Consider the following 25,706-nt stretch of genomic DNA (forward strand, 5'->3'; position numbering starts at 1 on the left):
AAATAAGAGAGCAGGAAGCGTGGCTATGGTCCTGAGGCTGTCAGCATCCTCAGGCAAGAAGTCCACCGATTCTGGTTTCCATATTTCACCTTTAATAAGCAGAAAACAAGCTTTCTGGTGCAGAATAAAAATAACCTTCCTCGTGGCATATTGTCCAGAGGTATCTGATTCAAAACTCTATCCAAATGGGAGATCTTTTCACTGTCTACTTCAACTTTGAAGATGGTGCTGTAGTGAATAGTAAGTCATCCTCAGACCTATGCTTCTGTCTTTGGTATGAATTTTACCCAGAAACAGGTTGAACACCAATTAACAAATCGGCAAGTAGCCCAAACTGATATGGACTGATGAAATACCAACAGGCACTTTGTTACGTTTCCTAGGATTTTGCTTTATCAGAGATGTTAATCATCCAATTGTGCGAACATTACATGATGTTGCTATTAGTAGCTTGTGCACTCTACTGCTACAGTAAGATGACGTGGGACCTAGATGATGCTAGGACAAAATGAGTGACTTTAACTGATCTGTGCAGTATTTAACTTGAAATTTTTGAACAAGTCAACATGACTCCAGCACAGTTCTGTTACAGAGCCCAGAGGCATCCTGCTAAATGGCACACTGAAATCTCCCTACAGAAGATGCAGCTAGATGAGTTTTTCAGACAGTGAAACCAGCTCAGGAAGTTCCTGCCCTGCTTGCACTAAGCCATCCTCCATCCCCTGCCCAAGCCCTGCCAGCACTGCTGCCTGCGTGGCACCATTGTAAACTGAAACAATCGAGGTAAAAACAACTTTTTGGATGGGTTTTGATGCCAGAGGAAATGTTTGCCCAAGCAGTAGCTGATCACCAGCTCCTGACCTTCCCAGCAACAGTAAACGTCCCAAAGAGTCTCCCCTGCCAGTCTGTTTGGGACACTCTTTGGCGAATGCCAAGTCCCTTGGGACTTGCTGGCTGGGAAAGGACAATGGAGCAAAGTGCACAGTTGTGGGAACCGCAGGCTGAGAGAGGACCCATTAATTTCAAAATAAAAGGTATTCTAGAGACAGGCGAGGGAATAGTGACATCTTTATTTATTGATAAACAAGCTGAAAAACCAAGGTGGTGATTATTTGAGTGGGTGGAGGGCATATCCAGTGCTCTTGGGAAGCAGGCAGATACAGAGGAACGGAGGCCCCAGCCAGCTTAAGTGGGGAAAATTATGGCTGAGTGAATAAAGCAAGAGAAAAGCATATTGATTTTCTCCTTTTTTTCTTGTAAGAAAACAAAAAAACACAAAACAAACCCAAATTCATTTATATGCCTTAATTATGGCCCTCTGAAAGGCTGGGCATGGCCAGCCTCAGGGTCACAGGGCCAGCGCAGTGGGACTGGGCAAGGCTCTCTCCAGGGACTGTGCACAGGCTTACGTGCAGCAAACGTGCACAGCCACTAAACCCGCAATGGTGGCGTCTCCTGCATGGGTTTTTTCACTTCCCCTATGAAGAAACTGTAGTTGATTTTCTTCCAAAGTAAACCCCCCTCTATAACTAGAGTATGTATAAACTAAATACCTATGTATTTGGCTTCTTTCTTTTCTTCCCGAAACCTGACTCCAAGGTTTCTCTTATTTTTCATAGAAAACACAGCACTCACTATTCCCAGGTATGCCAATAACCCATTGTAGCTGCTTCGGCCTGCCTGCAAAATGCACCTGGCCACCCTCGTGAAACGGATTTAGCATGAGCAAGCGCCACGTTGCTCTGCTGAAAGCGTTACCCAGTCTTCAAGCCTGTAAAGATTCATTACTGGGATCACAAACACTGCAGAGAAAAGATTTTAATTCAGGGGTCCCTACCGCTACAGCGAAGTGGAGAAGTAACCAAGAAAGCAAATTCAGAATGACTGTATCTGATGTCATGCAAGACAACCCTATCAAAATATGAGAGGCTCGTAGGGAGGCAAACTCTCAAACAGCACTGCTTAACAGCCGAGGAAGGGTGCATGATGAACCAGCTCAGCAGAAATCATCTGCTCTTGCACCTGATACCGGAGGCACCCTTGCAACAGCCGGTCCACTTGTCAGAGAGAGAGAGAAAGAGGCTTCCACAGATGACTGGACAGTAATCCACCGAGGAGAGCTGTCTCGTTAATAAATCTGTCCTCTGCAATGAGACTCCACTCACACAGATGTGTCAGTTCCTTTATTCAGAGGGAGCAGCCTGAAAGAGATCACAGCAGCTACAATTTCTGTGAATGGCTCAGGCTGGGGTGAAGAGGCAGCAGCAAGCACTGGTGAGGAGATGGCGTGGTGTGCCTCCTCGGCGCTGCCTAGGCAGGTCCCCCTGCCAGTATCTTCTACCTATACACAGCAAATGAAGATACAAAAGCAGGAGGCTGCCCTATTTCCCTGTGTCAAGCAAAGCTGTCAATAACATCTGATTTTTAGGCCCCGTTTGGTGGATCGTACTGTTGGATGTTTCACAGCAATAAAGTTTTTATGGCCTTTTTTTTTTGACCTCACACATAAAGGGTTTCTAGATCCAAACAGCTCATGCACCTGCAGAGAACTGATCGGCAAATGTGACCGTCTGCAAGTTTTTGCTTCCTGGTTCATGAGTAATTTCTTTTTTTCTTCCCCATCCCTTTCTTAATTATCCAGCACTGGAACTGAAAGAAAACCAGAATTCAGCAATTCAGCTGTGGCACTGGCCTTGCCAAGTTGCTGTCCCATGCAGGGTCAGCAGGACATGGTGTCCTCTAGAGCCCACCTCCACGGCTTATCTCCTGGCCGTGTACTGCAGCACCCTCGCTTTGAGCGAGTAGATGTGAAAGAACCAGAGGAAATCTACCCACTGACAGAAAAAGGACTGTGCAAACCAGCCACTCCACTGAAGCAAGGCAGCTTTGCAGAACAACTGAGAGGAGGACTCCTCTGCAGTCTTGTTCTCCCTCACAGACAGGTCACAGCACATGTCTCCTGTGGTACTCCATACACACAGGAAGACATTCAGGGGATTCACCTCTGCTGCTCACCTACTGCAAAGCTTCCCCTTGAACATCTGACTGCGAAACAGAGAATGAAAAGCCAATTAAAGATGAAAGGGGCAAATTATGCACCGTGAAGTCAAACGACACTGACTCCTTTCCATCCTTCATCCAGAAAATAAGGAAGTTGGAAGTAAGCTGCAAACTGAATGCCTCGTTTAACCTCACCACTGGGATACTCTGTTAAGTACTATTCTGAAGCTACCAGATCAATTCCAATACTTCGTAGCTACCTTTTTATCCTACTATATTTCGAAATCTACTCCCTTATACTAATAAATAAACAAAGGAGAAAGGGCACTTCGTGCGGCACCTACCCTATGAGTCAGTGAATATGTACGTGTGAGCAGACAGAGGTATGGGCAGGAGCCTGCAAATCACAAAAGGATGACAGAAACAATGTTTACAAGTTCATATGCCCCCAGCTGTGGAAAAGAAGCAATGGAAAAAACACATCAATCTGGAAAAAAATTAATCTGAAGAGGCTAATGTTTGAAAAGCACCTGTGTCAGAACCCAAACCTATGGATATTCTCTTGGTGGAGTCCGAAAGAAAATTATACCCACCCCAGCCCTGGGCAGGGACCAACAATTTTTTGCGTGTTTAAAACATTAAACCCAGGACATTCCTGGGACCAGGATCCCACCTCTGCTATTTCAATATATAATTCCTCCATTTGCTATACCTTTTTTCACCAAGAATTACAATGTAAAAAAAACCTGAACAACTTCACTAGTGTTGCTGTACCACAGCAGCAATACAACTCTAGTTCAGACCAGATCTGTCCCACACACCTGATCCTCAGTGCCTGCACTGATCTTGCAAAGACGCTCTTACCCCTCCCTGGCAGTACTATCGCTCCATTGACTGCAAAGCCCCTTGCCCTGTCCCTGTGTAACACAGCTTGGCTACGTGCAGCATCAGCTGCAGAGAAGAATCCATCTGTTGCGACTTCAAAGAAGGCAAGTTGGAGCTCCGTGTTTCCTAAAACCCACAAATATTCCACCTTGGTTTGTCATTAACATTTCTCATGCTTAAATTAAGAAGGACGCATAGCATCAGATGCATGCTGACGGTGCTGCAGCCGAACAGCTTTTATAGCTTAGCCTCGTTTCCCTCCACACCTCCAAATGTTTCTTGGTTGTGCCTGTTGCATACCAACACAGAGCAAGCCATCGCAAGCCAAATTAATATTATTAGTGTGCACTAACTATTAAGTGTTTGGTGCAAACTCCAATAAAACTAAGGAACCAAGTATTTTACCACATCTACGGGGCACTGACCTGTTTGCCCATTTTCCCTGTTCTCAAAGATCCTTCAGCCTGGTACCCAACTCTGTGATGAAGCCTGTTTAGCACCAGTGAAGTTCCCCACATTCAGACTGACAACGTTCTGAGCTGAGATGAGGGAATCAAAGTTAAAATCCAGCCCATCTGCATCCATGAGTTCACTGCGGATAATGGACTCCATGTCACACTCCAAGCTCCCATTGAAAATATCCAGATCCAAGTCACTTGGGAATTTCTCGTGTCCCATGACCGGGAGGTTCACGCTAGAGGAGTACAAAGGGGAGCCTGAGAGCGGGTCAGAAAGTGTTTGCATAGACTGATTGACAGGTGACTGCTGATGTTTGGTGGATCCCAAGCTGTTCGAGTCACTCAAGCCTATGTTACTGATGGAATTGGACAAGGCACGGCTGCCACTAAGAGAGGAGTTGTGGGACTGGTGCTGGTGATGAGGCAGGCTCTGATTGACCAGACCGCTCTGGTTGGACTGCGCGGCAAATGACATCATGGGGTCGTTGCGGAGCATTATGTTCCTGCGGGAATTCTGGGCGGACACAGCTGTGCTGGCCTGGGACATGAGTGGGTCAGACTGTGTCATCATGACATCGCTGTGACTAAGTGCATCAGAGGCAAGCAGATCCTGCAGCGTCTGGTTGTTGTAATGAGAAATGGAAGAGAAGGTGGCTTGCTTGTTCTCCTGAATGGTCTGCATGGGCGACTGGCGGAGGGAGTTCAGGGACGATGGCCCAAACACGGCGTTGTTGAAACTACTTGACGGGGAGCCCAGCCCTGAACCTTTGGAACCATACGGAAAACTGGAGCTTCTCTGCATTATCCCTCCTGTGGGCGACTGCTGGGAGGGAGGGAGTGTTATATTGTCCAAGAGATCATCCATGAGGTTATCTGTCAGTCCATCATTCAAATTCATTGTCCCAGCCATATCAGTCAACCTAGGCAATTCCACAGTACACGGTTTGTTTACCGATGGGGACAAGCTCGATGGACTACTGTACAGCATGGGAGAAAGAGGAGCGTCATCATCTTGAACATCATCTAGTTCAGTGCTTGCCAAAATAGGTGACAAGCGGCCACTGATCGTACTGGCGTTTGAATTTGTACGGGAGCGAAAATCTGTCCACGCATCCAGCTCGTCGCTGCTGCGGGAGGTGGGACTCCCTGGCCACTTGGAGAGCTGAGAAGGGCTGTCCTCGCTCGTCTCCTGGGCAGTCTGCAGGGCTGCCTTTTTCTTAGCAGCCCGACCTCTGCTCTTCGTGTACTTGTTGCTGTTGTCCATCGACACAGCACGTCTCCGGGGCGCCTTGCCACCTTTTCCACCATCTGGATTGATCATCCACCAAGAGCTTTTCCCGGTGCCTTCATTCTGCACCCTGACGAATCGGCTGTGGAGTGACAAGTTGTGCCGGATCGAATTCTGCAGGAAAGGAACAAAACAAAACATCAAGACCAGCACCCCTCTTCTTTTGCTACCCAAATCTCAATCACAGAACCAACATCATGTGAAAACAGCAACATGAATAAAAGCGTTGGGCCCTCCTGGACATCAACACGGGTTTCTTGGGTGGTGGATACGGGAGGGCTGGAGCATAACTGCAGTGTGGCAGCACGCTGTTGTAAAGCAAGCCCCGTGCTTGCACTAACTGTGCATTCCTGGTGCCCACCTTTATACCCCCAGAAGCTGCATTCTAAGCAAAGGAGTGTGACAAAGCTCCATTCCTGCTAGCAAGGAGCTAGGCATTTCTCCCTTAGTTTTGACTAGGGACAAACCTCTATATTATCAGCAATCTTGCCATCAGTTCCTTGAAATAAAAACTGCAAAGACACTGCAAAAATCTGACTGGAGGGGTAGGCACACTCATCACAGCCTCTGCAAATGTCTTTTTAATTCTTCATGGCCATGTGTGCTGTGTCTTTGTTATAATAATTATTGAGAAAACGGCAAGTGCTGTTGCTCCTCTCCCACAGGCACTCTGTGCATGACTAAGCTGTACTTTCTCTCTTGATTAGAGGCACCAGAATTACGCCTGTACTGCAGTAGCCGACCAGCTCTCCCCGCACTATAGTATCCTCACAGTCTTCAAAACATGATGTGACACAGTACACCATGATATCTCTGCCCCTGTGAGCTGCTAGATACAGCTGTATAAAGTTGCTGTACACAGTTGGATACCCCATGCTGTACAAGATGCTACGAAATACAGTACTTTCAGGGGAGCCCATGCACAGTCTGCTCTTGCATATTACCCACTTGCACTAGTCAGCAACATCTACTGTCCAAAACCCATGTTGACTCAAACTGATGAGAATCACCCCAGAATGAGAAAGAGGCAGAGAAAATCAGCCCACGGCAGCCCCAGTGAAATGACTCCAGAATTAAATGGAAATAACTGATATGAAAATCCCACTCCACTCATCCTGCTGACCTTGGGCTTAAAACATGGCTCAAAGAAAGGACAGGCAAGTAGCATTTGTTGGTGAGAATGCTTCCACATTTGGGTGTGGGTTTTTTTTTCCCATGTGCAAGACAAAAGATTTTTGGAGCTATCCCATACTCCTTCGACAAAACAGTTGTGCTACTTCTCCAGATTAAAGATGATCAAGTTTAAAAGTTGCACAAGTTCTTTCTTCTTAGTTTTGGCCAATTACCAATATCTATAAAGAGGATAAAATCACATTTGTTCTACCAGTGTGCTTTAAAAACACAGAGCCAACAGAACCATAGCATTATCAAACCATCCAGGATAAGAGTCCTTCATTTACAAAACACTGAAGACATTCCAGATTTAAATGGACAAAGAATGAATCAATGAACGGATCATTCACAAGCATCTTGACATTTGAATCCTTAGGATAAATGGATGTTTGACATAAGCGAACTAGAGACACATTAGATGTATAAAGAAATACAGCCTAGCTTTCTTTAAACAATTCTTTTCAGTATAAAATGGCTTTTTTCCCCCTGTTAAGTGTTGTGGTTTTTGTCAGATTGTGAAATGGAAAACACGCCTAAAGTTCTTCTCGCACGCAGACAGCAGACACGGTTGCGATTATCACTTAATGAAAAAAGAAATCCTGTGGACCACGGTTCAAATGGCAACTGTTATGTTTTAAACAATTTGCACAAAGCAGCAGACCAGACTTCGCAGACACACTCAAAAGAAGTTTGGGTGAGTGTCTCAGCTATAAACTTGTCCATTGCTAAGGGACTACCATGCCATTATAATATGGTGGATCGAGCGGCAGCATAATAGTTGTTCAGTCAAGGAAGGAAAGAGCTTTTTATTATTTAACCGATGACATTTTAACTATATTTTGAGTCTGGCAACAGCCTGTTTCTAACTTCTGGTAAGTAGGCGCCACTGCTTTCTTCCTCAGGTTTCTCCCAACTGGCTGGAGAATGGCCATTTTTTAAAAAAATAACCTTTTCTGATATTCCAGCTTGTACTGCATCAGTGCAGGTAGCTCTCATGTTCATACCCTGTGACTTTTATGGACAACCACTTGTGAGAACATCTGCATGGGGATCTCTCCTCCCAAAGAGCTGGTGGCAGGATGAGACCACCACACCAAGTCAGGCTATAAGAGCCATAGAAACCATGCTGTTCCTTGCCTAAAAATGCTGGCTGTAAGAATACACAGCACCATGACTCTTGCTAATGAAAAAAAAAATCCTAGAAAACACAGAAAAGAAATATCCGAGGTGGCATACACAGCGTACTATATAGCTTCAGGTATAAAAACAGTCAGCCGAAGTGCCAGCAGCTAACAGTTCCCAACCTATGGTATTCTCATAAAATGGCTTATTTCTGCTAGTGGTAGCCGTAGTATGAAACTTTTTGGCCTAAAACCACGAAAATCCTAAATGGTAAAATTGTGAGACTGAGGCACCTTTCAGGATGAGGGCTCCTGCATGTGTGGATATGTGTGCGCACATGTGTAATTTTCCTCTTACCGTACCTTTTTTCTCAGTGTTGGTATTATGCAAATAATAAAAGAATGTAATAATACTTTTGCACTGAAAATTGGTGCTTGTAAAAAAATCCAAGCAGTTTGTTTCCCTTTACATTACGCAATATGCCACTTACACTCTGGCTTCTATTTTTCTTCATTTTTCTTCTGTAGGAAGATTGTTTTCTTAAGCATAATTATGGCCAATTTATTTTTGTGTACCCCATCTCCACCCTCTGTTCAAACACCGCCTTAAAACCCACTTCTTTCACGTAACCTCCCCCGCTAACCTCTTCAGCAACAGCATCGGAGTTTCTTGGTTTCTCCTTGTGTTGGATGCTGTGCCAAATCAAATTAGGGCTGGATCCTATTATCCTTTCGCATGCAAGTTTTGTTACAGAAGTCACCAGGATTGACAACTCACATCAGTAAAGGCTGTGGCGCTGTGCTACCAGGCTGCAATGTGGATAGAAATAACAGTATTTTCTACCTGGTTTCTGAGCTGGCAGAGAATATTCCCATCTGCTCAAAATATAGGAAAATACCATGGGGCAATCTTTGCTCACAACCACGTGCATCAGTAATACGTGACCATGTGACAAACCGCAAAGGAGGTGGGGAAGCGAAGAAAATACATTCTATCATTCGAACCCACTGCTGATCAAATTAATGGGGATTTGCCTTTGACTTACGTGGGAGAAGGGTTAGGCCACGATAATGGAAACAACACATTTTTCCATGCCAAAATGCAATGACAAACTTTAAAAGATTTATAAAGTAACTTCCATCTATCTGTCCTGGAGACCATACGTAGATGGGGCAGATGCTAGCCAGGCTGCAGACACCTTGGAAGGAGCTCAGATACCACCAATGGGTACAACATACGGACTGTACCAGAGCAGAGTAGAAAAGAAATAAGATGAGCTCCTCCCTTTATTAGTGTTACTATTTATACCAGACTTGAAGAATGCTGTGCGCTCTGCTAAGAGCCAGAAGGCTGAGGTTCCTGCAGATAAGATCAAGAGCATCCTGCATTGCATTGAGCCCAGCCCAGCTGGGTCCCAGTCCCCCAGGGAGGTGGTCCTGCAAAGAAGAATGACCAGCCCTGGAGATGAGGAAGACCCAGGGCAGAGGAACACACAAGGCACGTGAGATTTGGTGTGAGCAGAGGGTAGTATAGTGCCACAGGCAAGCAGGGTAGCAAGGTGCTACCCTACCTTGGCTTAGGCTGATGGCATCAGGAGTAGGGGTGCAGCTGGGTGCCTGCTAGTAGCCAGGGCAGCAACACATGGGGTGACAGCACTTTCCCAAACACGGGGCCATGCTCTCAGCTTTTATAAATGTCGATCCACTGCACCACATTTTGTTCAGTTCATACTCCTTGAGGGAACCAGCCACACTTTTCTTGAAAAAAAAAAAAAAAAAAAAAAAAAAATTAGCTACCATGTCCTAATTCCATGTGTCTCTTGATATTTTGATAAGACTGTAAATGGGTAAGCTCCCAGAGAGGACGCTTAATCATTTCCAGAGTGCTATATACCTGATTTGGTATGAACAACTGAATGAGTCTCCCAGAAAGGCTGGACTGCGCGTGATTTCAATACTCCGTTCTGGTCAGGCAACAGCAGCAAATGCTCAAGCCTTTAAACAGCGAAAATCCCCCTCCCTGTGTCTGTTTCGGCCTCTTCCAACCCATGTTTACCTTGTGGAGCCTGTCCATTAACTCAGACACCAGCTGCAAGTACTTCCACTGCAGTACAGAGTCTTTTTTGTCTGGAAGCAACATGTGGTATCAATTTATCATCCTCAACAACGCAACAAGGAATCCACTCACTTTAAAAATAAAAAGAGAGTTGTGTAACTTAACTCTTAAAAGCCCCCGCTTTAAAAGAAAAAAATAGAAAAAAGCCTAAAGATTAGCAAGATGAGGTGCAGCTGGTGGCTGCCGAGTCCAAGTTACACACTGGTCTGTTTTTATTTCAATGTTTTGTAGTGAGTGGCTAATTCGTTATTTCAGATACAGGCTCCTAAACTGTAAAGTTATGGCTACGAATCAAAAGCAGTTGTTTATTTTAACAACTGGGATACTAGGACATGATGGGAGAAAAACAAACGCTATCTGCAGACCCATAAATGCTCCTAGTGCTCACTTGGGAGAATTATGCTTTATTTTATACTGTATTAACATATTTAATGTTCTAACTTCACTATATGAAGCTGTCTGGTAGCCACACAGGAGGGAAAGGCATCAGATCTAATGCCACTGAAAAGAAGCCATGAAAATAACTCCAGCTTATCAGCCTCCAGCTGACTTGGGGGAACTCTGCTTCTCCATGGCCCTGCTTGCAAACTTGAATTTCGATTTCCAGCCTGTTTCACCTTACTCAAAACGTAGCACGAATCTCCCTTGGAATGAACACCCCTACAGAGGGCCTCCACCAAAAATAATAATAATAAAAAAAGATACAAACTACTTTCTTTGCATTCAATTGTCCACACGTTTTACCCATCCATCCAGACCAGTGTCTGTGCCTTCTCATGAAGTAACTCAAAATTTGCTTCCACTACGAGTTTTACATTTTGTTTGCTTTAAAGTCCCCAATGATATTCAATTACAAGTAAACAAGAAAACAGATACAGTGACTCCAAAACCACAAAAAATTAAAGTTGCCACTTGGGTGCATGTATGTAGGAATTTCTGGTGAAAGGGATTTGCAAGTCTAGGCAAGGAGACCTTTAGGAAATACCAATCTGTGGTTCCATATAGTCATTTTCTGCCTCACTCTGCAAGGCTGCAGTGCTGCACTTCTCAAGGAACTTAGAAATCCCCAACCCAAAGAGGTCTCAGAATTTCTTCCTCTCTCCCATGAGCTTTTGCAAACCAGAAACATGTATATCATTCAATAAAGTAGTGAGGGCGCCCTGGAGATGCAGAAAAAGCAAGAATTAAAATATGTAAGGGAAGCCCTCCCACAATACCTCTCCAGCCATGTTGTACCAATATACAATTTTTTGCATATAAAACCAAGTATTATGTATTCTGGATTGTTATATTTCCCCTAAATTCTGGAAGTTGCAGGAGGAAAAAAAAACATTAAGCAGATTATACACAGGAAGAGAAATCTTTCCTGACACCCAAATGTTTTCAGTGCTTGATGCTTGGTATTATCTGCAAGTTCCTAAGGCAGCTCCCACAAATCCCACCAGCTGTTCAGCAGAAGCAGGCGGCAGGAGTGCGCCAGGGTCCCACATGGGACATCCAGCAGCCCTTTGCACCTGGCTAGCCAAAGCCACCATCCTCACAGCCCTGCAAAGGATAAGTGGGATGACACAGGCTCAGCCCTGCCACCCGAGCATGCCCTCCTGCAGGAAAAAGGATTAAAAAACCCCACAGATTTTGGGGGAAAAAGTCAGCTCAGGATCTGAAGGGTGGCTCTGTGGATTGCCCTCCTCATCCTCTCTTCAAGGGAGTATTTCTGACCTTGGTGGTAGGGGAATGGCTAGAAAAGGCCCCTGCTGTAATTAGCTCTCTGCCTGCGCCTCCGCCTGTCGTCCCCCACCCCTAGGAAGAGCACAAAGCCTTGAGGGATATTAAAGCTCCCTGGGAGAACATTAAGTCTGGCGAAGATTTATCCTCCAAAATGTGCTGGCTCAGATAGAAGAGCAGTACGCGGATCTGCCTCCGTCCTGCACGCAGGGCGCTGCGCCGTGCCAAATCATGACAGGAGAAGGTGATTAGCGCAGGGAAAACAAACCCTCCCTAACGACGGGCGCCTCGCTCCCCCCACCCCAGCTGCTCCTTGCCACAAGGGCAGGCAGCAAGCGACATGTCAGCCAAGGAGGTTTATACCCTCCCTTTTGAAAAGAAAAGTATCTCAATGCGTGGGGCTAAGGGAACCAAGTCACAACTTAATCAAAAGTTTTTCCTGGAAAAAAAATAAAAAAATAATTCTAACTAAAACAACTGCTGCCTCACTCTTTGCAAACAGTGATATTGCAAATCGCTACGCTGATGTAAATAAAACTTAGCTGAAAATACACACTGCCTGGAAATTGTCTCAGAGCATCACGCTTCCAGTTAGCAGAAAAATCTCCAGTTATTTTACAGACATCCTCTGACCACAGGAGGACTCTAATAAATAACATTTGTTTTGCTGTGAGTAGAGCATGCCTGTTGCCATTTATTTTCTTCCACTGGGTGCTGGGAGAAAGGAAGGAAAGAGCAAGGAAAATGCTGATATTTTAACTAATGCAGCTGTGGAGCAAGGACAAGGTTGGGTTCTCCAGCAACTCCTCCTGGTCAAGAGCCACATACCCCAGCGCCTTTTGCTATAGGAAGCCCCCTAAGAAGTGCTTGCCTCTGCTATGCTGCCACTGTTCCGTGTGAAAACAGGATTTGGGAATCAGGAGACAGGCACCATCACTGGGAGGTTGCTAAAGGCACCTTGTCAAGAGCCACCTTTTCCGCTCCCTTCCACACACTTTGTAACACAGCTGCCCAAAATTCAAGAACACAATTAATTTCAATCAAAGGATTTAACTTAATTAAGAGTAGGAATTTACTTGAAGGTATTGATCTTGCAAGGTGCTGAATTCGTGAGAATCCCAAGGCACGTAAGCACAGGCTTGACTGGGACATGAATGCAGTCAGCCAGAGAACGGAAGATGTTGCCACTTACTGAACTTAAGCACAAGGAGTTGCATACAAAAAAGCTGCAATGGACACATGTGGCTGGGTCCTTGCAGAGCCACATCAGAACAGCTGTGATTTCTGTTCAGGAGCAGTGTCACCAGCAGATAACATCTTTTTTTTTTTTCACCCTCATTTTTTCTTAATGGCAAGCCCCAGCATTTAAAGCGTTTCCACTGTAGGAACTTTCGAAATGACTCCATGCTGTATCTGTGCAGCCCTTTCAGCGGGGAATCACTGCATTTCCTCCTCCTCTGTGCCATGGAGCCCCAAGAGAAGTACAGGCACACACAACTAATCAACCCAAATATTATACGTACAGTAACTCTCATAAAAATAGCTACCACTGTCATCACAGCCCCAATCCAGCAGCTGCTGAAGCTACTGGAACAGTGCTCACAAACCTCAGTGGTCAGCCAGTTAGACCTCAATGAAAACAATGCAATTTTACTGCGAGGCAGACTTTCACCCTGAAGGCTTTGGGTTTGTTTTGCTAGAAAGAAGAACTAGAAGAAAAAAAAAATCCCTCTGTCTTTCGTTTCTTAGATGCAAAGATCCCAGCACAACCCTCGCGCAGCATTGTAGAAACCAGAGTGCTCAATTCTATTTTCGCTCATTCTCAGCATATGGCCGTTACTATACATCGACTATTTAGAAACACGTATGGGCGTTCTTTCATGCCTTTATAAATAAATGTAAGTGATGCTACTGCTTACAATAATTCACTAAAAATAGTAGCTTTCCATGGAGGATCACAAAAGCCTCTCATTGCTGAATCACCTATTATAAATATTTATTTTCTGAAAAAATTTTGTTGTCGTGTTGATTTTTTAACACTCTCTAAGCCTGTAAAGTGCAACTAAATTAGCAATAACTTCCACTGCACAGTGGCAGGGAAAGAGTAAAATCAGCGTGCATGAAGAAAGCCTTCCAGGGCTCATGCCTTACCAAAGCGCAAGGCTGCCTTGCACGCGGCTCCGTAAAGTGCTAGCTCTGGAATGATAGATTGTTAAATACCCAGGCTGGATTAATTGGAAGTGTTGAGCTGCACACATTAAATTGCAAATCTGGCGACAGTTACGGCTGACATGTGACTGATGGGAAGAATAGATCTGATACGCTGTCGCCTGACCGGGTTTGATCAGGCCTGAGCAAGTCCTTCAAAAGGAGGCACAGGCACCCGAGACCTTCTCGCAAGAAAGCCTTCAAGCAACCTCCAAAACAGCCCCTGGCATTTCTGCTATGTAGACTAATCTGAAACAGGACCCCTCTCCTGTGCTATTTTAAGCACATAATTAGCTTATTATTGAACCAGAAGATATAATCTGATATTTTTTTTTAAAAAAGCGTGTTTTAAAATATGATGCGCTTCAGTTGGCAGCTGATGTCCTGCTCCATGGCCCTAAGCACTGGGGAAAGCCAGGGATGCACCCAAGTGCGTCTCTCAGTGGGTCTGACCTGCTGACTCCTAGGGGCAAAAAGCCCTTGGGAGCCTCATGGGAAGGGCAGCCGGGGTGGGAACGCACAACTGCGACTCCAGGTATTCACCGCGTTACTGCAGTGCCGGTGGGTACAGGGTGTGAATTAGGAGACGAGGGATGAGGGAACAGAACAACTTGAAAAACAGGTATCTCCTCCTTCACGACTCGGGACTGGGTAGCTATGGCACTACCAATAAATACCTGTGTGCTCTTCAAAATGTAATGGTAGCTGTAAAATAATGTCTTTTGAAAGTAGAAAGCGATCAGTTTTCCTTTTGACGTATTCTGATGCGTGTTCTTCTTTTGTCCTGAGGCTAAGGCACGGGTCCGCCCTAGCCTCTTCCCTCTTGGTTTCTTACAGTTTCTTACTCTGTGTAGGGGAACATATTTTAAACACTGTGTTTGGGAACATATTTGAAAAATCATACAGACTTGCTTTCTGGATACACAAACCAAGCTCACGCCATGCCCAAATATGTTCCTATATATTTGCACACTACATTGGGACACCCAGCCCCAAAACCAGCCCTGCCCACAAACTCACCACCGAGGCACGTGGCTTTAGCTTCCACACTGTGATGCCCTGTCTGCAATCTCCAAGTTGACAGCATTTGAGTTTGGTTTGGGTTTTTTTCCCCCCCTACGGAGAAAAGCTTTTTTACAGCCTTAAAATTTAACTCTCCTTACCCAGCTTGGGCAGCTCCAGGTCAGACTGTGACGTCCGCGCTAGCGACACTGGTCCGCCTTGGCAGTCAGTGGGGGGAAAGGGGCACCTCCAGCAAATGAGCCTGCCAGCACGTCTTCCCATTTCCCTCTGCAAGTGCCTGACTCTCTCTGCTGATGGAGGTGGATCTCACCCTTCGCACAGGGAGGCTTTGGGACTGTGGCCGCTCCCAGCACCTCCCAGGGCATGGTGGCTTCAGAGAGCTCACCCCCAGAGGGACTCACCAAACTCTGCTTCCACCCCTCTTGATTAATCCAAGCCTCATCTAGCTCCATTTACAAACTTCTAGCTTTCATCAAACCTCCCCTCGCTCAGATGACTTGCATCTTACTGGTTTTACTGGATTTTAAAAAATGTATTTTCTGTTCACTACAGGGGTAAAATACACCAGAGGAGCTGACAAAAGGGAAGATGACTCCTATTACACTGCCAATGAATCAGCCCTTTGCTACAGCAAGCAGGACATTCCTGTTTCGCATGCAGCTGGCAGCAGCACCATCCCAGAAACCTCACAACCCAGGTAAATGCACAGGTATGACAGTCATCTTTCTGTATTTTTTTTAAGCTATTTACCTAATCTGAGAAACTAAGATCCCTGTCATTGATACAGTCACAATCACAAGTGCTAAATGTTAAGCCTAAACCTAGGCTGTGTCAAAATGCTTCAGCACTTCCCGATGCTTTGTTAGCGCCCCACCCCGACACTGGAGCCCAAATAGCAGAACGATGAGTGGAGCCCTTTCATGTTCCCAATTTGAAGCTGCACACAAGTAATCCCTCCTGAAACCAACACTGGGGACATGGTGGGGCCTTTGCAGCTGTATTGCTCAGTACATAGACTAGGACATTTTTCAGAGGCAGCTGTGGAGCCACAAGGACAATAGGTTTCAGGACCCTGACTGTGCCAACAGCCAAGGTCATCCCCGTTTACTAGGACAAGAATTACTGACCCTGTACATTGCAGCCTGGATGAACTCCCATCGTGGGAAGGACTGCACAAGTAGAAGACACTTGCATCTGGAAATTTACAGCCTCAAGAGGCAGACAAAGAAGCCTTAATCCAATAAAGATGCTACAAAATATAAAATCAAGTGGCTTTGTTTGGTTTCACTTGTTAGCACAAACCAGCTTTGTGTTACCTGCACTCCAGGACAAGCATCAAGGCAACCTTTCAGTACCCTGAGATGACGTCACTTCACAGACACCATCCCCTGCTCCAGAAAATTTTAAGTATATGCCAGAATTGCTGAATCAAAATCTATGCATCTTGGGGTTGCAGTAGCTGTATGTACTCTGAGGTGGCCCCACAATCACAGCAGAGAGGTGCCCCCAGGTAGGTTGTGTAGACACATGTCAAATCCTGCTTTTAGGGGGAAAACAGTGAGTTGGTGGAACTACACTGCTTGAAATAAGCCCTTTTTCAACACCTACATGTTCAAGACACAGGGCAAACCTTAAAGAACAATGCTAACGATGGTGCCTTTGTACATCATCATTTTTTATGACACTGTTCACAGTGTTCATAGCTCAAGAATGCCAGGCCTCCTAAGCATGCCAGGTGTCATTTTCATAACAAAAGTACACAAGAAACAAGCACCTTCAAGTGGCAGCCCAAGAGAGGAGGTCACGAATAAAGGAGCATTGGCAATGCTTATGGGGATATTTACCCTCCTTCGGGGAAAGGGAGGGGACCCACTACAAAGCACCCTGAGCAATGTGCTTGAGTATACATTATGACACGTCTGCTAATGCTTTTATATTATAAGCTGATATGCAAAATATAAAATGGGCTAACAAACTAGCTTTATGCTTTTGGTTTTCTTCTGCTTTTTTTTTTCCTCTGTGATTAAAGTTTAGAGGAGATGGGATACCCAGAAAAACAGAAATGAACCAGACTACTTTTTGGTTAAGATTAGCAAAGTGGGGAATTAAAAAATTATGGAGATGGAAGAGCCCACACTTGTCTAGTCAGATTTTTTTCAGAGCTGGTGGAAACTCATTTTGTTTGTAGGATCTGACCATGTACCCTGTTGCAAAGTGAAATTCTCACCTACAAAGGCTTTTGCATCATACCCTATGAGCTGCTTTATAGACTTGAACAGGAATACCCTCAATGTGCAGGCCTAGATATGCACCAGTCTTTGCCAGACTTTGCTTTGTTGACAAGGATAAACAAGAGAAGACACATGGAAATTTCCAATTTTGTTCATAGGCAAGTTTTAAGGCTTGCAAAAGTTAAGGAAAACCTAGTAGTTTTGTCTCAGGCTCTCCTTGAGGTGAAAATGCACCATATTATTTTCAGCAGAAATGGGTTCTTGGTGGCATCCAATCACAGCTATAACCCCAGCATTCCTTCTGAAGCAAAGTGACAGCTGAGTCACTAATGTTAAAACAGGGATGAGGAAAGGAAAATGAAACTAGGCTACTTCCCCTGAGGAGCTAAATACAGTATTTAATGGCATCTTTTTATAAGGTTAACAAATCAAATGCTTCAACTATGAATTGTTGCCATCATCATAACTACAACCGGATGACCCTGGAAAAACTTATCTCCATCTAGGTTTTTTCCTCCGGTGACGCAGTTTATGTGGGACACAATTTATAGGAAGGAAGAGGCTGGAGGCAGCCCAGCCTTTCACCATACCCGAGGCCTTCGGGGAGACGGGTAGCAATAGCTACATAAGGTTTCAGCAGGACAAACAGCAATACTGTCAACAGAGGGGGAAGGCAGCGGGAGGGAGCAGATGGGGTACTTGTCTCTCCCTGCATCTGCAGCAGCTGCCATCTTCATCAGCTGTTGCTCCCATGGCACTCTGCCTGCACAGGCAGGAGCAGGCAGCACTTGGGTTTCTCTTGTTTAATTCAGCCTAAAGAGTTGTGTGTTCCCCCGCTGCCCTTAAATGGGTGTGTCAAAAGCAATTAAAGTCAGGATGGTGTGCAACTTTAAAGCTATATGCATAGAGGAGCATCTGTTTCCAATGCTGCAGAAGCGTTGGGACCTTTGGACTCCATGTCACTCTTAAGTTGCATTTTAATAAGTTGCATTTTAGTGAAGTAGCTTAACATAGGCATATGCCAGAAAACACCTGTCCAAGCAGAAAAGTAAGGACTGAAGCTGATTTTCCAGGAAACCAACTGCAGCTACCTGAGAGGTCTTCTGTACCCGGAGACCCTAAACGTACTCATAAGTCATTACGGCACACCTTGCTCATTTCCACCTCCTTCCTGCTACCCAGTGCCGCAGTTGTGAGCAATGGCCCTGGCTCGAGACTGCACAGGGTGAGCTGCTCTGCAGCTCCAGGCCCCAACAGATGCTTCCCGCTGCAAGAGCCAACAATGTAATCACAATGCAATGGGAGTACAGGGTGGTTTGAAACACTGCCTCCTTATTTGATAGCAGTGCCCTACATGGGAGTGCACAAGATACTGGCACGCAGGGAACTGGGCCACCTGGACTTAAAATTCCTGGAAAGATCACATGTGCTTGGGCTAACCTTCCTCCTTGGGGCCGATGCCATGGAGTGCATGTTGGACACTGGTGGTACTGCATTTATATGTGCCTTTTAGACAGCCACTTTCTCTGAATTCCAGAGTTTGGCCTAACTCGACCCTGCTTGCCAAACAAGCAAAATTTCTATTTAATTAATCCCACGCATGTCTTCAGCAGCGTTTCCCTTCAATTGGCTTAAAGCACCCCATCCATGCCTTATCACAAACTCTGGCCATGTTATCATGATTACATTAAGCATAATCCAAGCATGATGCTGAATAGCAAGTAATTGCCATTCGTGCAAGAAGTCTGGCTGACCTCTGTAGGACTCTTCGTGGGAGAAAAAATCTGCAGGATTAGGACTGAAGCCTGAAGACGGGGTCATCTCTTCCCTCTGCCCACCCCCTCTCCCTTGGCTCTAGCATCCAGTACATGCTGTCCTCTTCACTACTTTGATACAGTCCTTAAGGCTTTAGACCTGAATGAGGAAAAGCAGAACGAGCAAGCTCTGTGATTCAGGGGTATTTAAAAGAGGAAAAAAGGGCAAGGGCAACTGTTAGGCAGAATCTGCCAGGAGAAGGAATCGGTCTGTGCGCCAAGAGGCAAGAGTCCATAGTTGTGAATTTCAAAGGCTTTCAGGAAAGACGACCTCAAGATACTTTCACAAGCTACTTTGAACTAGTCACAGTTTGGTACTGTGCCTGTTTTTTCCTTCTTTCCTTTTTTTCCACCTAGATAACCTAGGTTTTTTCACTTGCGGAAAGGTAAAATAACTTTAATAACTTTAAATAGCTTTACTCCACCATTTATGGGCACTTATATGTCAATTAGTTCTGGATTGCTGCTATATATTGGGACAGTGTACTTGCTTGGAAAAGAATCCCTGGGAATTAGAATGCTATAAAATGCCTCAGTGCTTCAGTCCCATCCCATCGCTCTGGTACGCCGGCCAGCGAACACAGAGCACTTTCTTCTGCTGTGTCCCGTGTCTGCCCCCCGCTCCCTCCCCAGAGTTAGGACACTGCTGGAACTGGCTACAATGCTGGTTGCAACCATGCATGTTTAAAGCAAAAAATGAAGTCCTGTACAAAACCAGGATCATATCTCAGGCTGCCTGTGATCCAGCACCCTTACACTGCCCAAAAACACAAAGCTGGAGCTTGCATGTTTAGATAGCAAAATGAAGACAAAAGCTCTAAGCAATCCCTTTTAAATGCAGACAGGGCAGGGAGCAGCTGCCAAGATGTGCTGGCGCTAACCAGGGCCTCATGAACGTTTGACTTGTTTTGCTCCCAGGTTTCCATCCTGAGTCCCAGGTGGGTGGAAGTCATTTGGGGACACAGGCAGGCACGGGAGAGCCCCCGCTCCCGCTGGGGAAGGGGCCAGCTGGCAGAGCCAGAGGACAGCACAACGTTCAGTGACTCCAGGCAAACAACCTGGCCAATGCAGGGGGAGTAAGGCCAGGCCTGTCTGCTCGGTCCCAGGCACGGACCGAGAGAGGTCAGCATGACGCAGGGTATGTTGGAAGGGTCTCTGGAAACCCAGGGCTCTGCCTTGCAGAGGAGCAGCGCCGGTGGGAAGGAGGTAACAGCGCCAGAGCCTAACTCCTGCGAGTATTAATAGCTGTCACATGCTCATCAGGAGGGGCATCTACCCTTTCATGAGCACACACTGCCAATAAGAAGTCTTGACAGAGGATCTGGGACACCCCAAGAGCATGTTTTGCTAGGAGAGCATGGGAAAAAAAAAATAATCCGCAACTCTAGTCTTGTTGACAACTGGTCCCTGCAAAGTGCTGAATGTCATCTGCCAAGTACTGAATCCCCCAGTTCACGCTGACTTGTACTGGAGAGAAAAGCAACCTGCTACATCACCTACCTACTGCTGGCAACAGGATTGGGTTCACTATTGAAGAACTTCTGGAGCCCCACGTGTCAAACGCCAACAAGCCGTGCTGTTTTGTGGGAGGTTTTTTTGATCTTTTGGAAGTACCCAGAGAAAAGGTGTGGGGAGAGTTCCACCATCGGCCAAGTTTGCAGGGGTGCTAGTGAGAAAAGGAAATAAACAGGCTGGGAAACATCTTGGTGTCACGCCGTTGTCCTGATGCACAGGTTTTTGGACACGGCCACACAGGCACAGCGAGGTCTCCACCCCAGAGCCCAAGCACTGCAATACAGGCACCTCATGGGTTCACAGGCTAAATCACACCAGTCCTCCAGATTGGCACTGGTTTTGACAAATGCTCTTCTTCAGGAACAAGAAAAATTCAAAGCATCCTACAGGACACAATCATGTTCCTCTACAGCTATCCCAACCAGTAAGGGTAAAACGAAAAGCCTTGGACAGACATCAGCAGCTCTCAGGGGCCTGACAAGCACTGCAAAGGAGCGCTTTACAGCACCAAGAAAAGGCTGGGAGTATCACCTTCCCCTGGGTACATAGCAACAGTTGCTAGTTTTGGCAGGCAGTGAGATGCAGTGCAAGACGTGAGGGTGACATCATTTGATTATCACCTCGCTTCCCTCGGATTCAATTGGATTCCAATAAGAAATTATTTTTAGAATCTCTACAGACAAGAGCCTCGAAAACTAATTTATTACAGATTTGGGTAGATGAGGCTAGGGACTGTATAACTAGCAGACAAACCCTTAACAAGGCCCAAGTATTTTGGAAACTGGAACCATAGCAGAAATAACATGTACATATTAGCAGTGAAGGTAATTAACCTCCTGAAAAACACACTTAAAGGCAGGGTGGATTCTCCATTGCTTCAAGTTTTTGCATTTAAGGTTAGATATTCTTCCAAAAGGTAGGATGAAACTGAAACTGAATTCAGCATTGGCTGCTGAAAGAACTGATGAGAGCTCTGAAGCTTTTATTCAGAAGGCCTGCCCTTAAAACTTTAAAGTTTGCCTGCTGCCTATACTTGGGAAGTTCAATTCTGCTTTGCTAATACAAGCATTTGCAGTTACGAAAAAAAAGTTAAGGATTACTAGAGGATATCATGACACATGATGTAAATGCTCCAGGGAAAGCAGTGCAGGAAAAAAAAATAAAAGCCCTCCAAAATGTTAAGCAAGAGGTCCATCGCTTTTGCCCCAGACACGAGAAATAAATAACATCATGTCTTGTTACTCTGTGCCACTGAGAGCTTGAAAGTAATTGATCTTGCCTCTGACTTCAAGTTAGCCGTGGTGTTTGTTTAGGAGAAGAGGTTCACATGACAGGCTGGAGGTTTTGAAAGGAGACCTTTTGCTGAAGCAGTAGCAGCTCTCTGGAGATAAATAGCTGCAGGGATTCCCAGGCAGCCACGAGTTTGTCAGCAGCGGTCCACTGCTTGGCGGTCCACAGCACTTCTACATTATGTTTATGCAACTAGAGGTATTAGTATTTACAGCAAGTGGCTTCTTTTTACACCCCTTGCTTTGTATATTTGATATCCTTTACGAATTGTAATGACTTGTGTTTTTTAGCTTGTCATTTAATATGCTTGTACAGTGACAGACTAATGAACTACTGAGTGATATGAGGAACCATGTGGTGTATCACAACAACTTGTTTTATAAACTAACAGGGCAAAGCTTTCCCTACTTTTACAGCAAGGACAGATTCTCTGCTCTGCTTGCCCCAAATGACAGCAAGAAAAAAATGTTTTGCGCATGAAAGAAGGACGAGAAAAAAAGCAAGGCAAACAAAACTGTACTGTCAGGTTTTCATTTTGTTAAAGCCCTAGTAATCAAACCCAGGAATGCTACCCAGTGAGGGGCCCTGGACTATCACATCATCCCCAGTGCAAAACTTCTGACTGACGTAAGCAATTGACTTGTCTGCTAATTTGATTTCTACAACTCACTGCATCGGGACGTGACTGATAGGAGCTGACTAGCAATCCCCACAGATAGGGATTTTGCAGAGCCTTGCAAGCTGTACAGCGCGGCCAACTCCACCCATTTCTCTCTGACCACGCCACTGTCACCTGCAACTTTGAGGCAGACACACAGGACTCTATCAGCAGGACCCTATGTGTCTGTACAGATAGCAAAAGGCAGAGACTGCAATCATCTAGCCAAATAAACAACTTCATATACAAGAAATGACATGTGGCAGGAGAGATCCAGGAAACGGCACTGTTTAAGCCTCCTAAATTCAGAGGCTGTTGCTTCACCTGCTAGCGGATGCAGGAGACAACCCAATAGCCACAGATTCCCCTGCGACACAGGTTCCTATCACGGAGAAGTCAAGAGGGACAAACCACACCCAAACCAGAGGAGATGGACTTCTTCGAAACTGATGCATCTAAATTGAGGATTTTCATGTGTGTGAAAGGCCTCGGATAAATACTTGGCTAGAACGGAAAGAAGGGAAAAATGGACAGTAAAAGGCAGGCCAACACCAGTAACTTTAAAATATTTGGTGGGGTAGGTGGGCAATAAATTACAAACCATCCAGCCCGCAGAGGTTTATGAGAAGCTGTCTGCCAGCAAGGCCAAGCAACTCCTTCTGGAGTGGGATAGACAAGGAAGCACAAGGGGAAAGACTGAGACTCTTATTTACTGGAAAAGTAGATTTTTAAAACCCTCAGAGAAGGCAGGACAGACTGAAAAGGAGACTGCTCAAAAAGCTCAGGATTCCTGGAGCTACGTGCCTTGAGCTGAAGGCTGTGCCAATACCTGTGGCCGTAACTTTCCCCCGCAAAGGATGCGGCACTGCTGCTGGAGGGCTGGGAGGTGCCTGACCTTACCTGCCCAAGCCCCATTGCCCCATCCTCCCCAGCAAGGATTTACTGCTTCCCCCAGGGTGTGCAAGGGTCAGTGCACAACAGAGCAGTGAGCAGCGACAGACACACTCCCCAGCACAGCTGCATCCCTTCCACCTCTCAAAAAGCACCCGCCAGGGCTCGGGACCGCACCTCTGTGGGGTGGGACCCAGGGATCCCCATGGAACAGCTTTCTTGAATCAAAACATGGTTTACTACTAACAGCAGGTAGGCAGCATAATGTTTTCTAAAACCGATACAAAAGAGGACATATGTCTCTCCCAGCTCAGTCCTGCGCCACCACATGTTTCGGGAGCTGCTGAGAAGCTGAGATTCCTGCAAACTTGCAGGCAGGTGTCTGCTCCCAGCGGGCAGCTCCCGAACAACTGCCTCCTTTCTGCCTGGTGAGGTTTTTTTAACTGTTTATAGTTCCTTTGATCTGTTCCTTCTTAACACTGGCAAAACAAACTGGAGCTGAGGAGTTAGGATCTTCCCAGTTAATAGCTTCGTCATTGTATCTTAATCCCCCCTGAGGCATCTTCCCAGAGTCATTTTACCAGCAGCCACTGTCTTGCCTGCCTGGTTGTTTTTAAAACTACTTTGATATTAAACCAACCCCACACAGCCCTACAGTAAACATCCCAACACTGGGGTGTACACCCTCTCCATCCCCAGCAGATGATGTGCACCACTCTGGGGACAAGAGGGCAAGGGAGTGAGGGCGAGCCACACTGCCCATCTTTAGGCATCTTGGATGTCTAAGCTGGGAGTTGAGGCTCCTGAGGCATCCTGAGACCTGAGCCTTCTTTCAGAGCACCTAAGATTAAAACTCCCCTACCGCTCATGTGCAGCACAGAAGCTCCTGAAGTTAGACTGCAACGATTTTCTCCTCTTTCCCTGAAGTTATTTTTTGCTTTGGCTTCTCCCTCTCCATCACTAAGATTGCAAGCTCTGTGCAAGCTGTTCTCATCTTTGCGTGCCCAGAAAAATAAACCAAATGGTAATAATAGCATATCAAAAAGGGGAAATTGGTCTCAAGACCAGGATGCTTCTATTAAAGTGACCAGAGACTCAACGCTCATGCCCCAAACAAGGGGAGAGAGAGGCAGGGAGGTATGGGAAGAGGAATTAGTAGTAGCAACACATGCAGTAATTAATCCAAAACAACAGAAAGGGACTACAGACTTCCTTCTTGCCCTTCTCAAGTAAATGACTTGTAACAATAAAGGTTTCCTCTACCAATAAAACAAAGCACTTAATACATCTAATTTTGGCCTTAGAGAGCGAACTATTTAATCCTTCATTTTTAAATTTCTTTTACTTCTGGAAAGGTTACTAGCTCCTCACTCTGGTGCTTCCACAGCAATTTAACAGGCATCAAACGACAAGATAACAAACTGATAAACCTCAATCCAAAGGAGAAATTTCTCCATCCTCGTTTAGAGCAGAAACTGTCCTATTCAGCTTCCTCTGAGAAAATCCAGCATAAATAAATACAGTGCTTTTCCTACCCTCTTCATTTAGAGAAAAACCACCACCACCACCACCATGTGGTGCAGCCTCAAGGCCACAGCTTTCTAGAAAGAAAGGCCAAGTGAAACAGTTGTTCCTAAAGAGTTTGCCTGACTGCAGAAACAGCGTCACACCAAGCAATGAGCAGCCGGACAAGTGCCTTAAATCACGCATCACAGATGCTTCTCGGTCCTCTATGAAGCTAACACAAGGAAATGCAATCACTGTGGCCGGCAAAGGAGAGAGGGGAGGTGGTGAGGAAATACAGGGATACTGCCAAAAGCTTTACATGGACTGTACTTCTGCCTGACAGCTCCTCGAAAAGGCAAGACCGCCTGGCCACCAACAACAGTCAGGCAAACAAGAGCCCTGTATCTCCGTTCTGCGGAGGCGTGACTGGCGGCAGGAAGCAACATATCAACTGGAAAACTACCATGAACCAAAACCCGAGCATTACCACAAAAACATGAAAACCCAGGGGAAAAAAAAAAGAAGCTTCTGTAAAAATACTGTAATAGGTTACCTTTATGTGGATGACTCTTCACGCTTGCCTAGACTGAGTCACTCTGTGAACTGCCTCGCGGTCCATCTGTCTGCCAACTCCTGGCTAAACTTGAACATCCTGTGACTGAAATGAATGCTTCAAAGGCTAAAGCCCCACAAGGTAACAAGGTTTTCTTTGTCCAGCACTTCCAGATGCATCAGCATTCCCCTTACGCTAGCTCTTACGTATCCTCTGGGTCTATATTTGGTACGTTTCTGACTTTCAGAGCC

General features: G+C 45.7%; 1 protein-coding gene across 5 annotated transcripts in view; it reads right to left on the minus strand.

Moving 5' to 3' along the window:
- The window catches only part of FOXO3 (forkhead box O3), a 97,303-nt gene that overhangs the window by 12,362 nt on the left and 59,235 nt on the right, over window positions 1-25,706 (minus strand). For 3 of the 5 annotated variants that reach the window (XR_010372249.1, XR_010372248.1, XM_064447501.1), the window contains exon 2: window positions 4,311-5,745. Coding sequence is in view for 2 of the 5 variants with exons in the window: in XM_064447501.1 (XP_064303571.1) it covers window positions 4,345-5,745 (1,401 nt within the window). In the remaining 3 variants the exon portion in view is untranslated. Of the gene's footprint in view, window positions 1-1,051; window positions 2,202-3,344; window positions 5,746-25,706 lie in introns of those variants that run through there. The other 2 variants (XR_010372247.1, XM_064447502.1) reach the window with 2 other exon arrangements.

The sequence above is a fragment of the Phalacrocorax carbo genome, chromosome 3 (assembly GCF_963921805.1).
Source record: "Phalacrocorax carbo chromosome 3, bPhaCar2.1, whole genome shotgun sequence".
Lineage (NCBI taxonomy): Eukaryota > Metazoa > Chordata > Aves > Suliformes > Phalacrocoracidae > Phalacrocorax > Phalacrocorax carbo.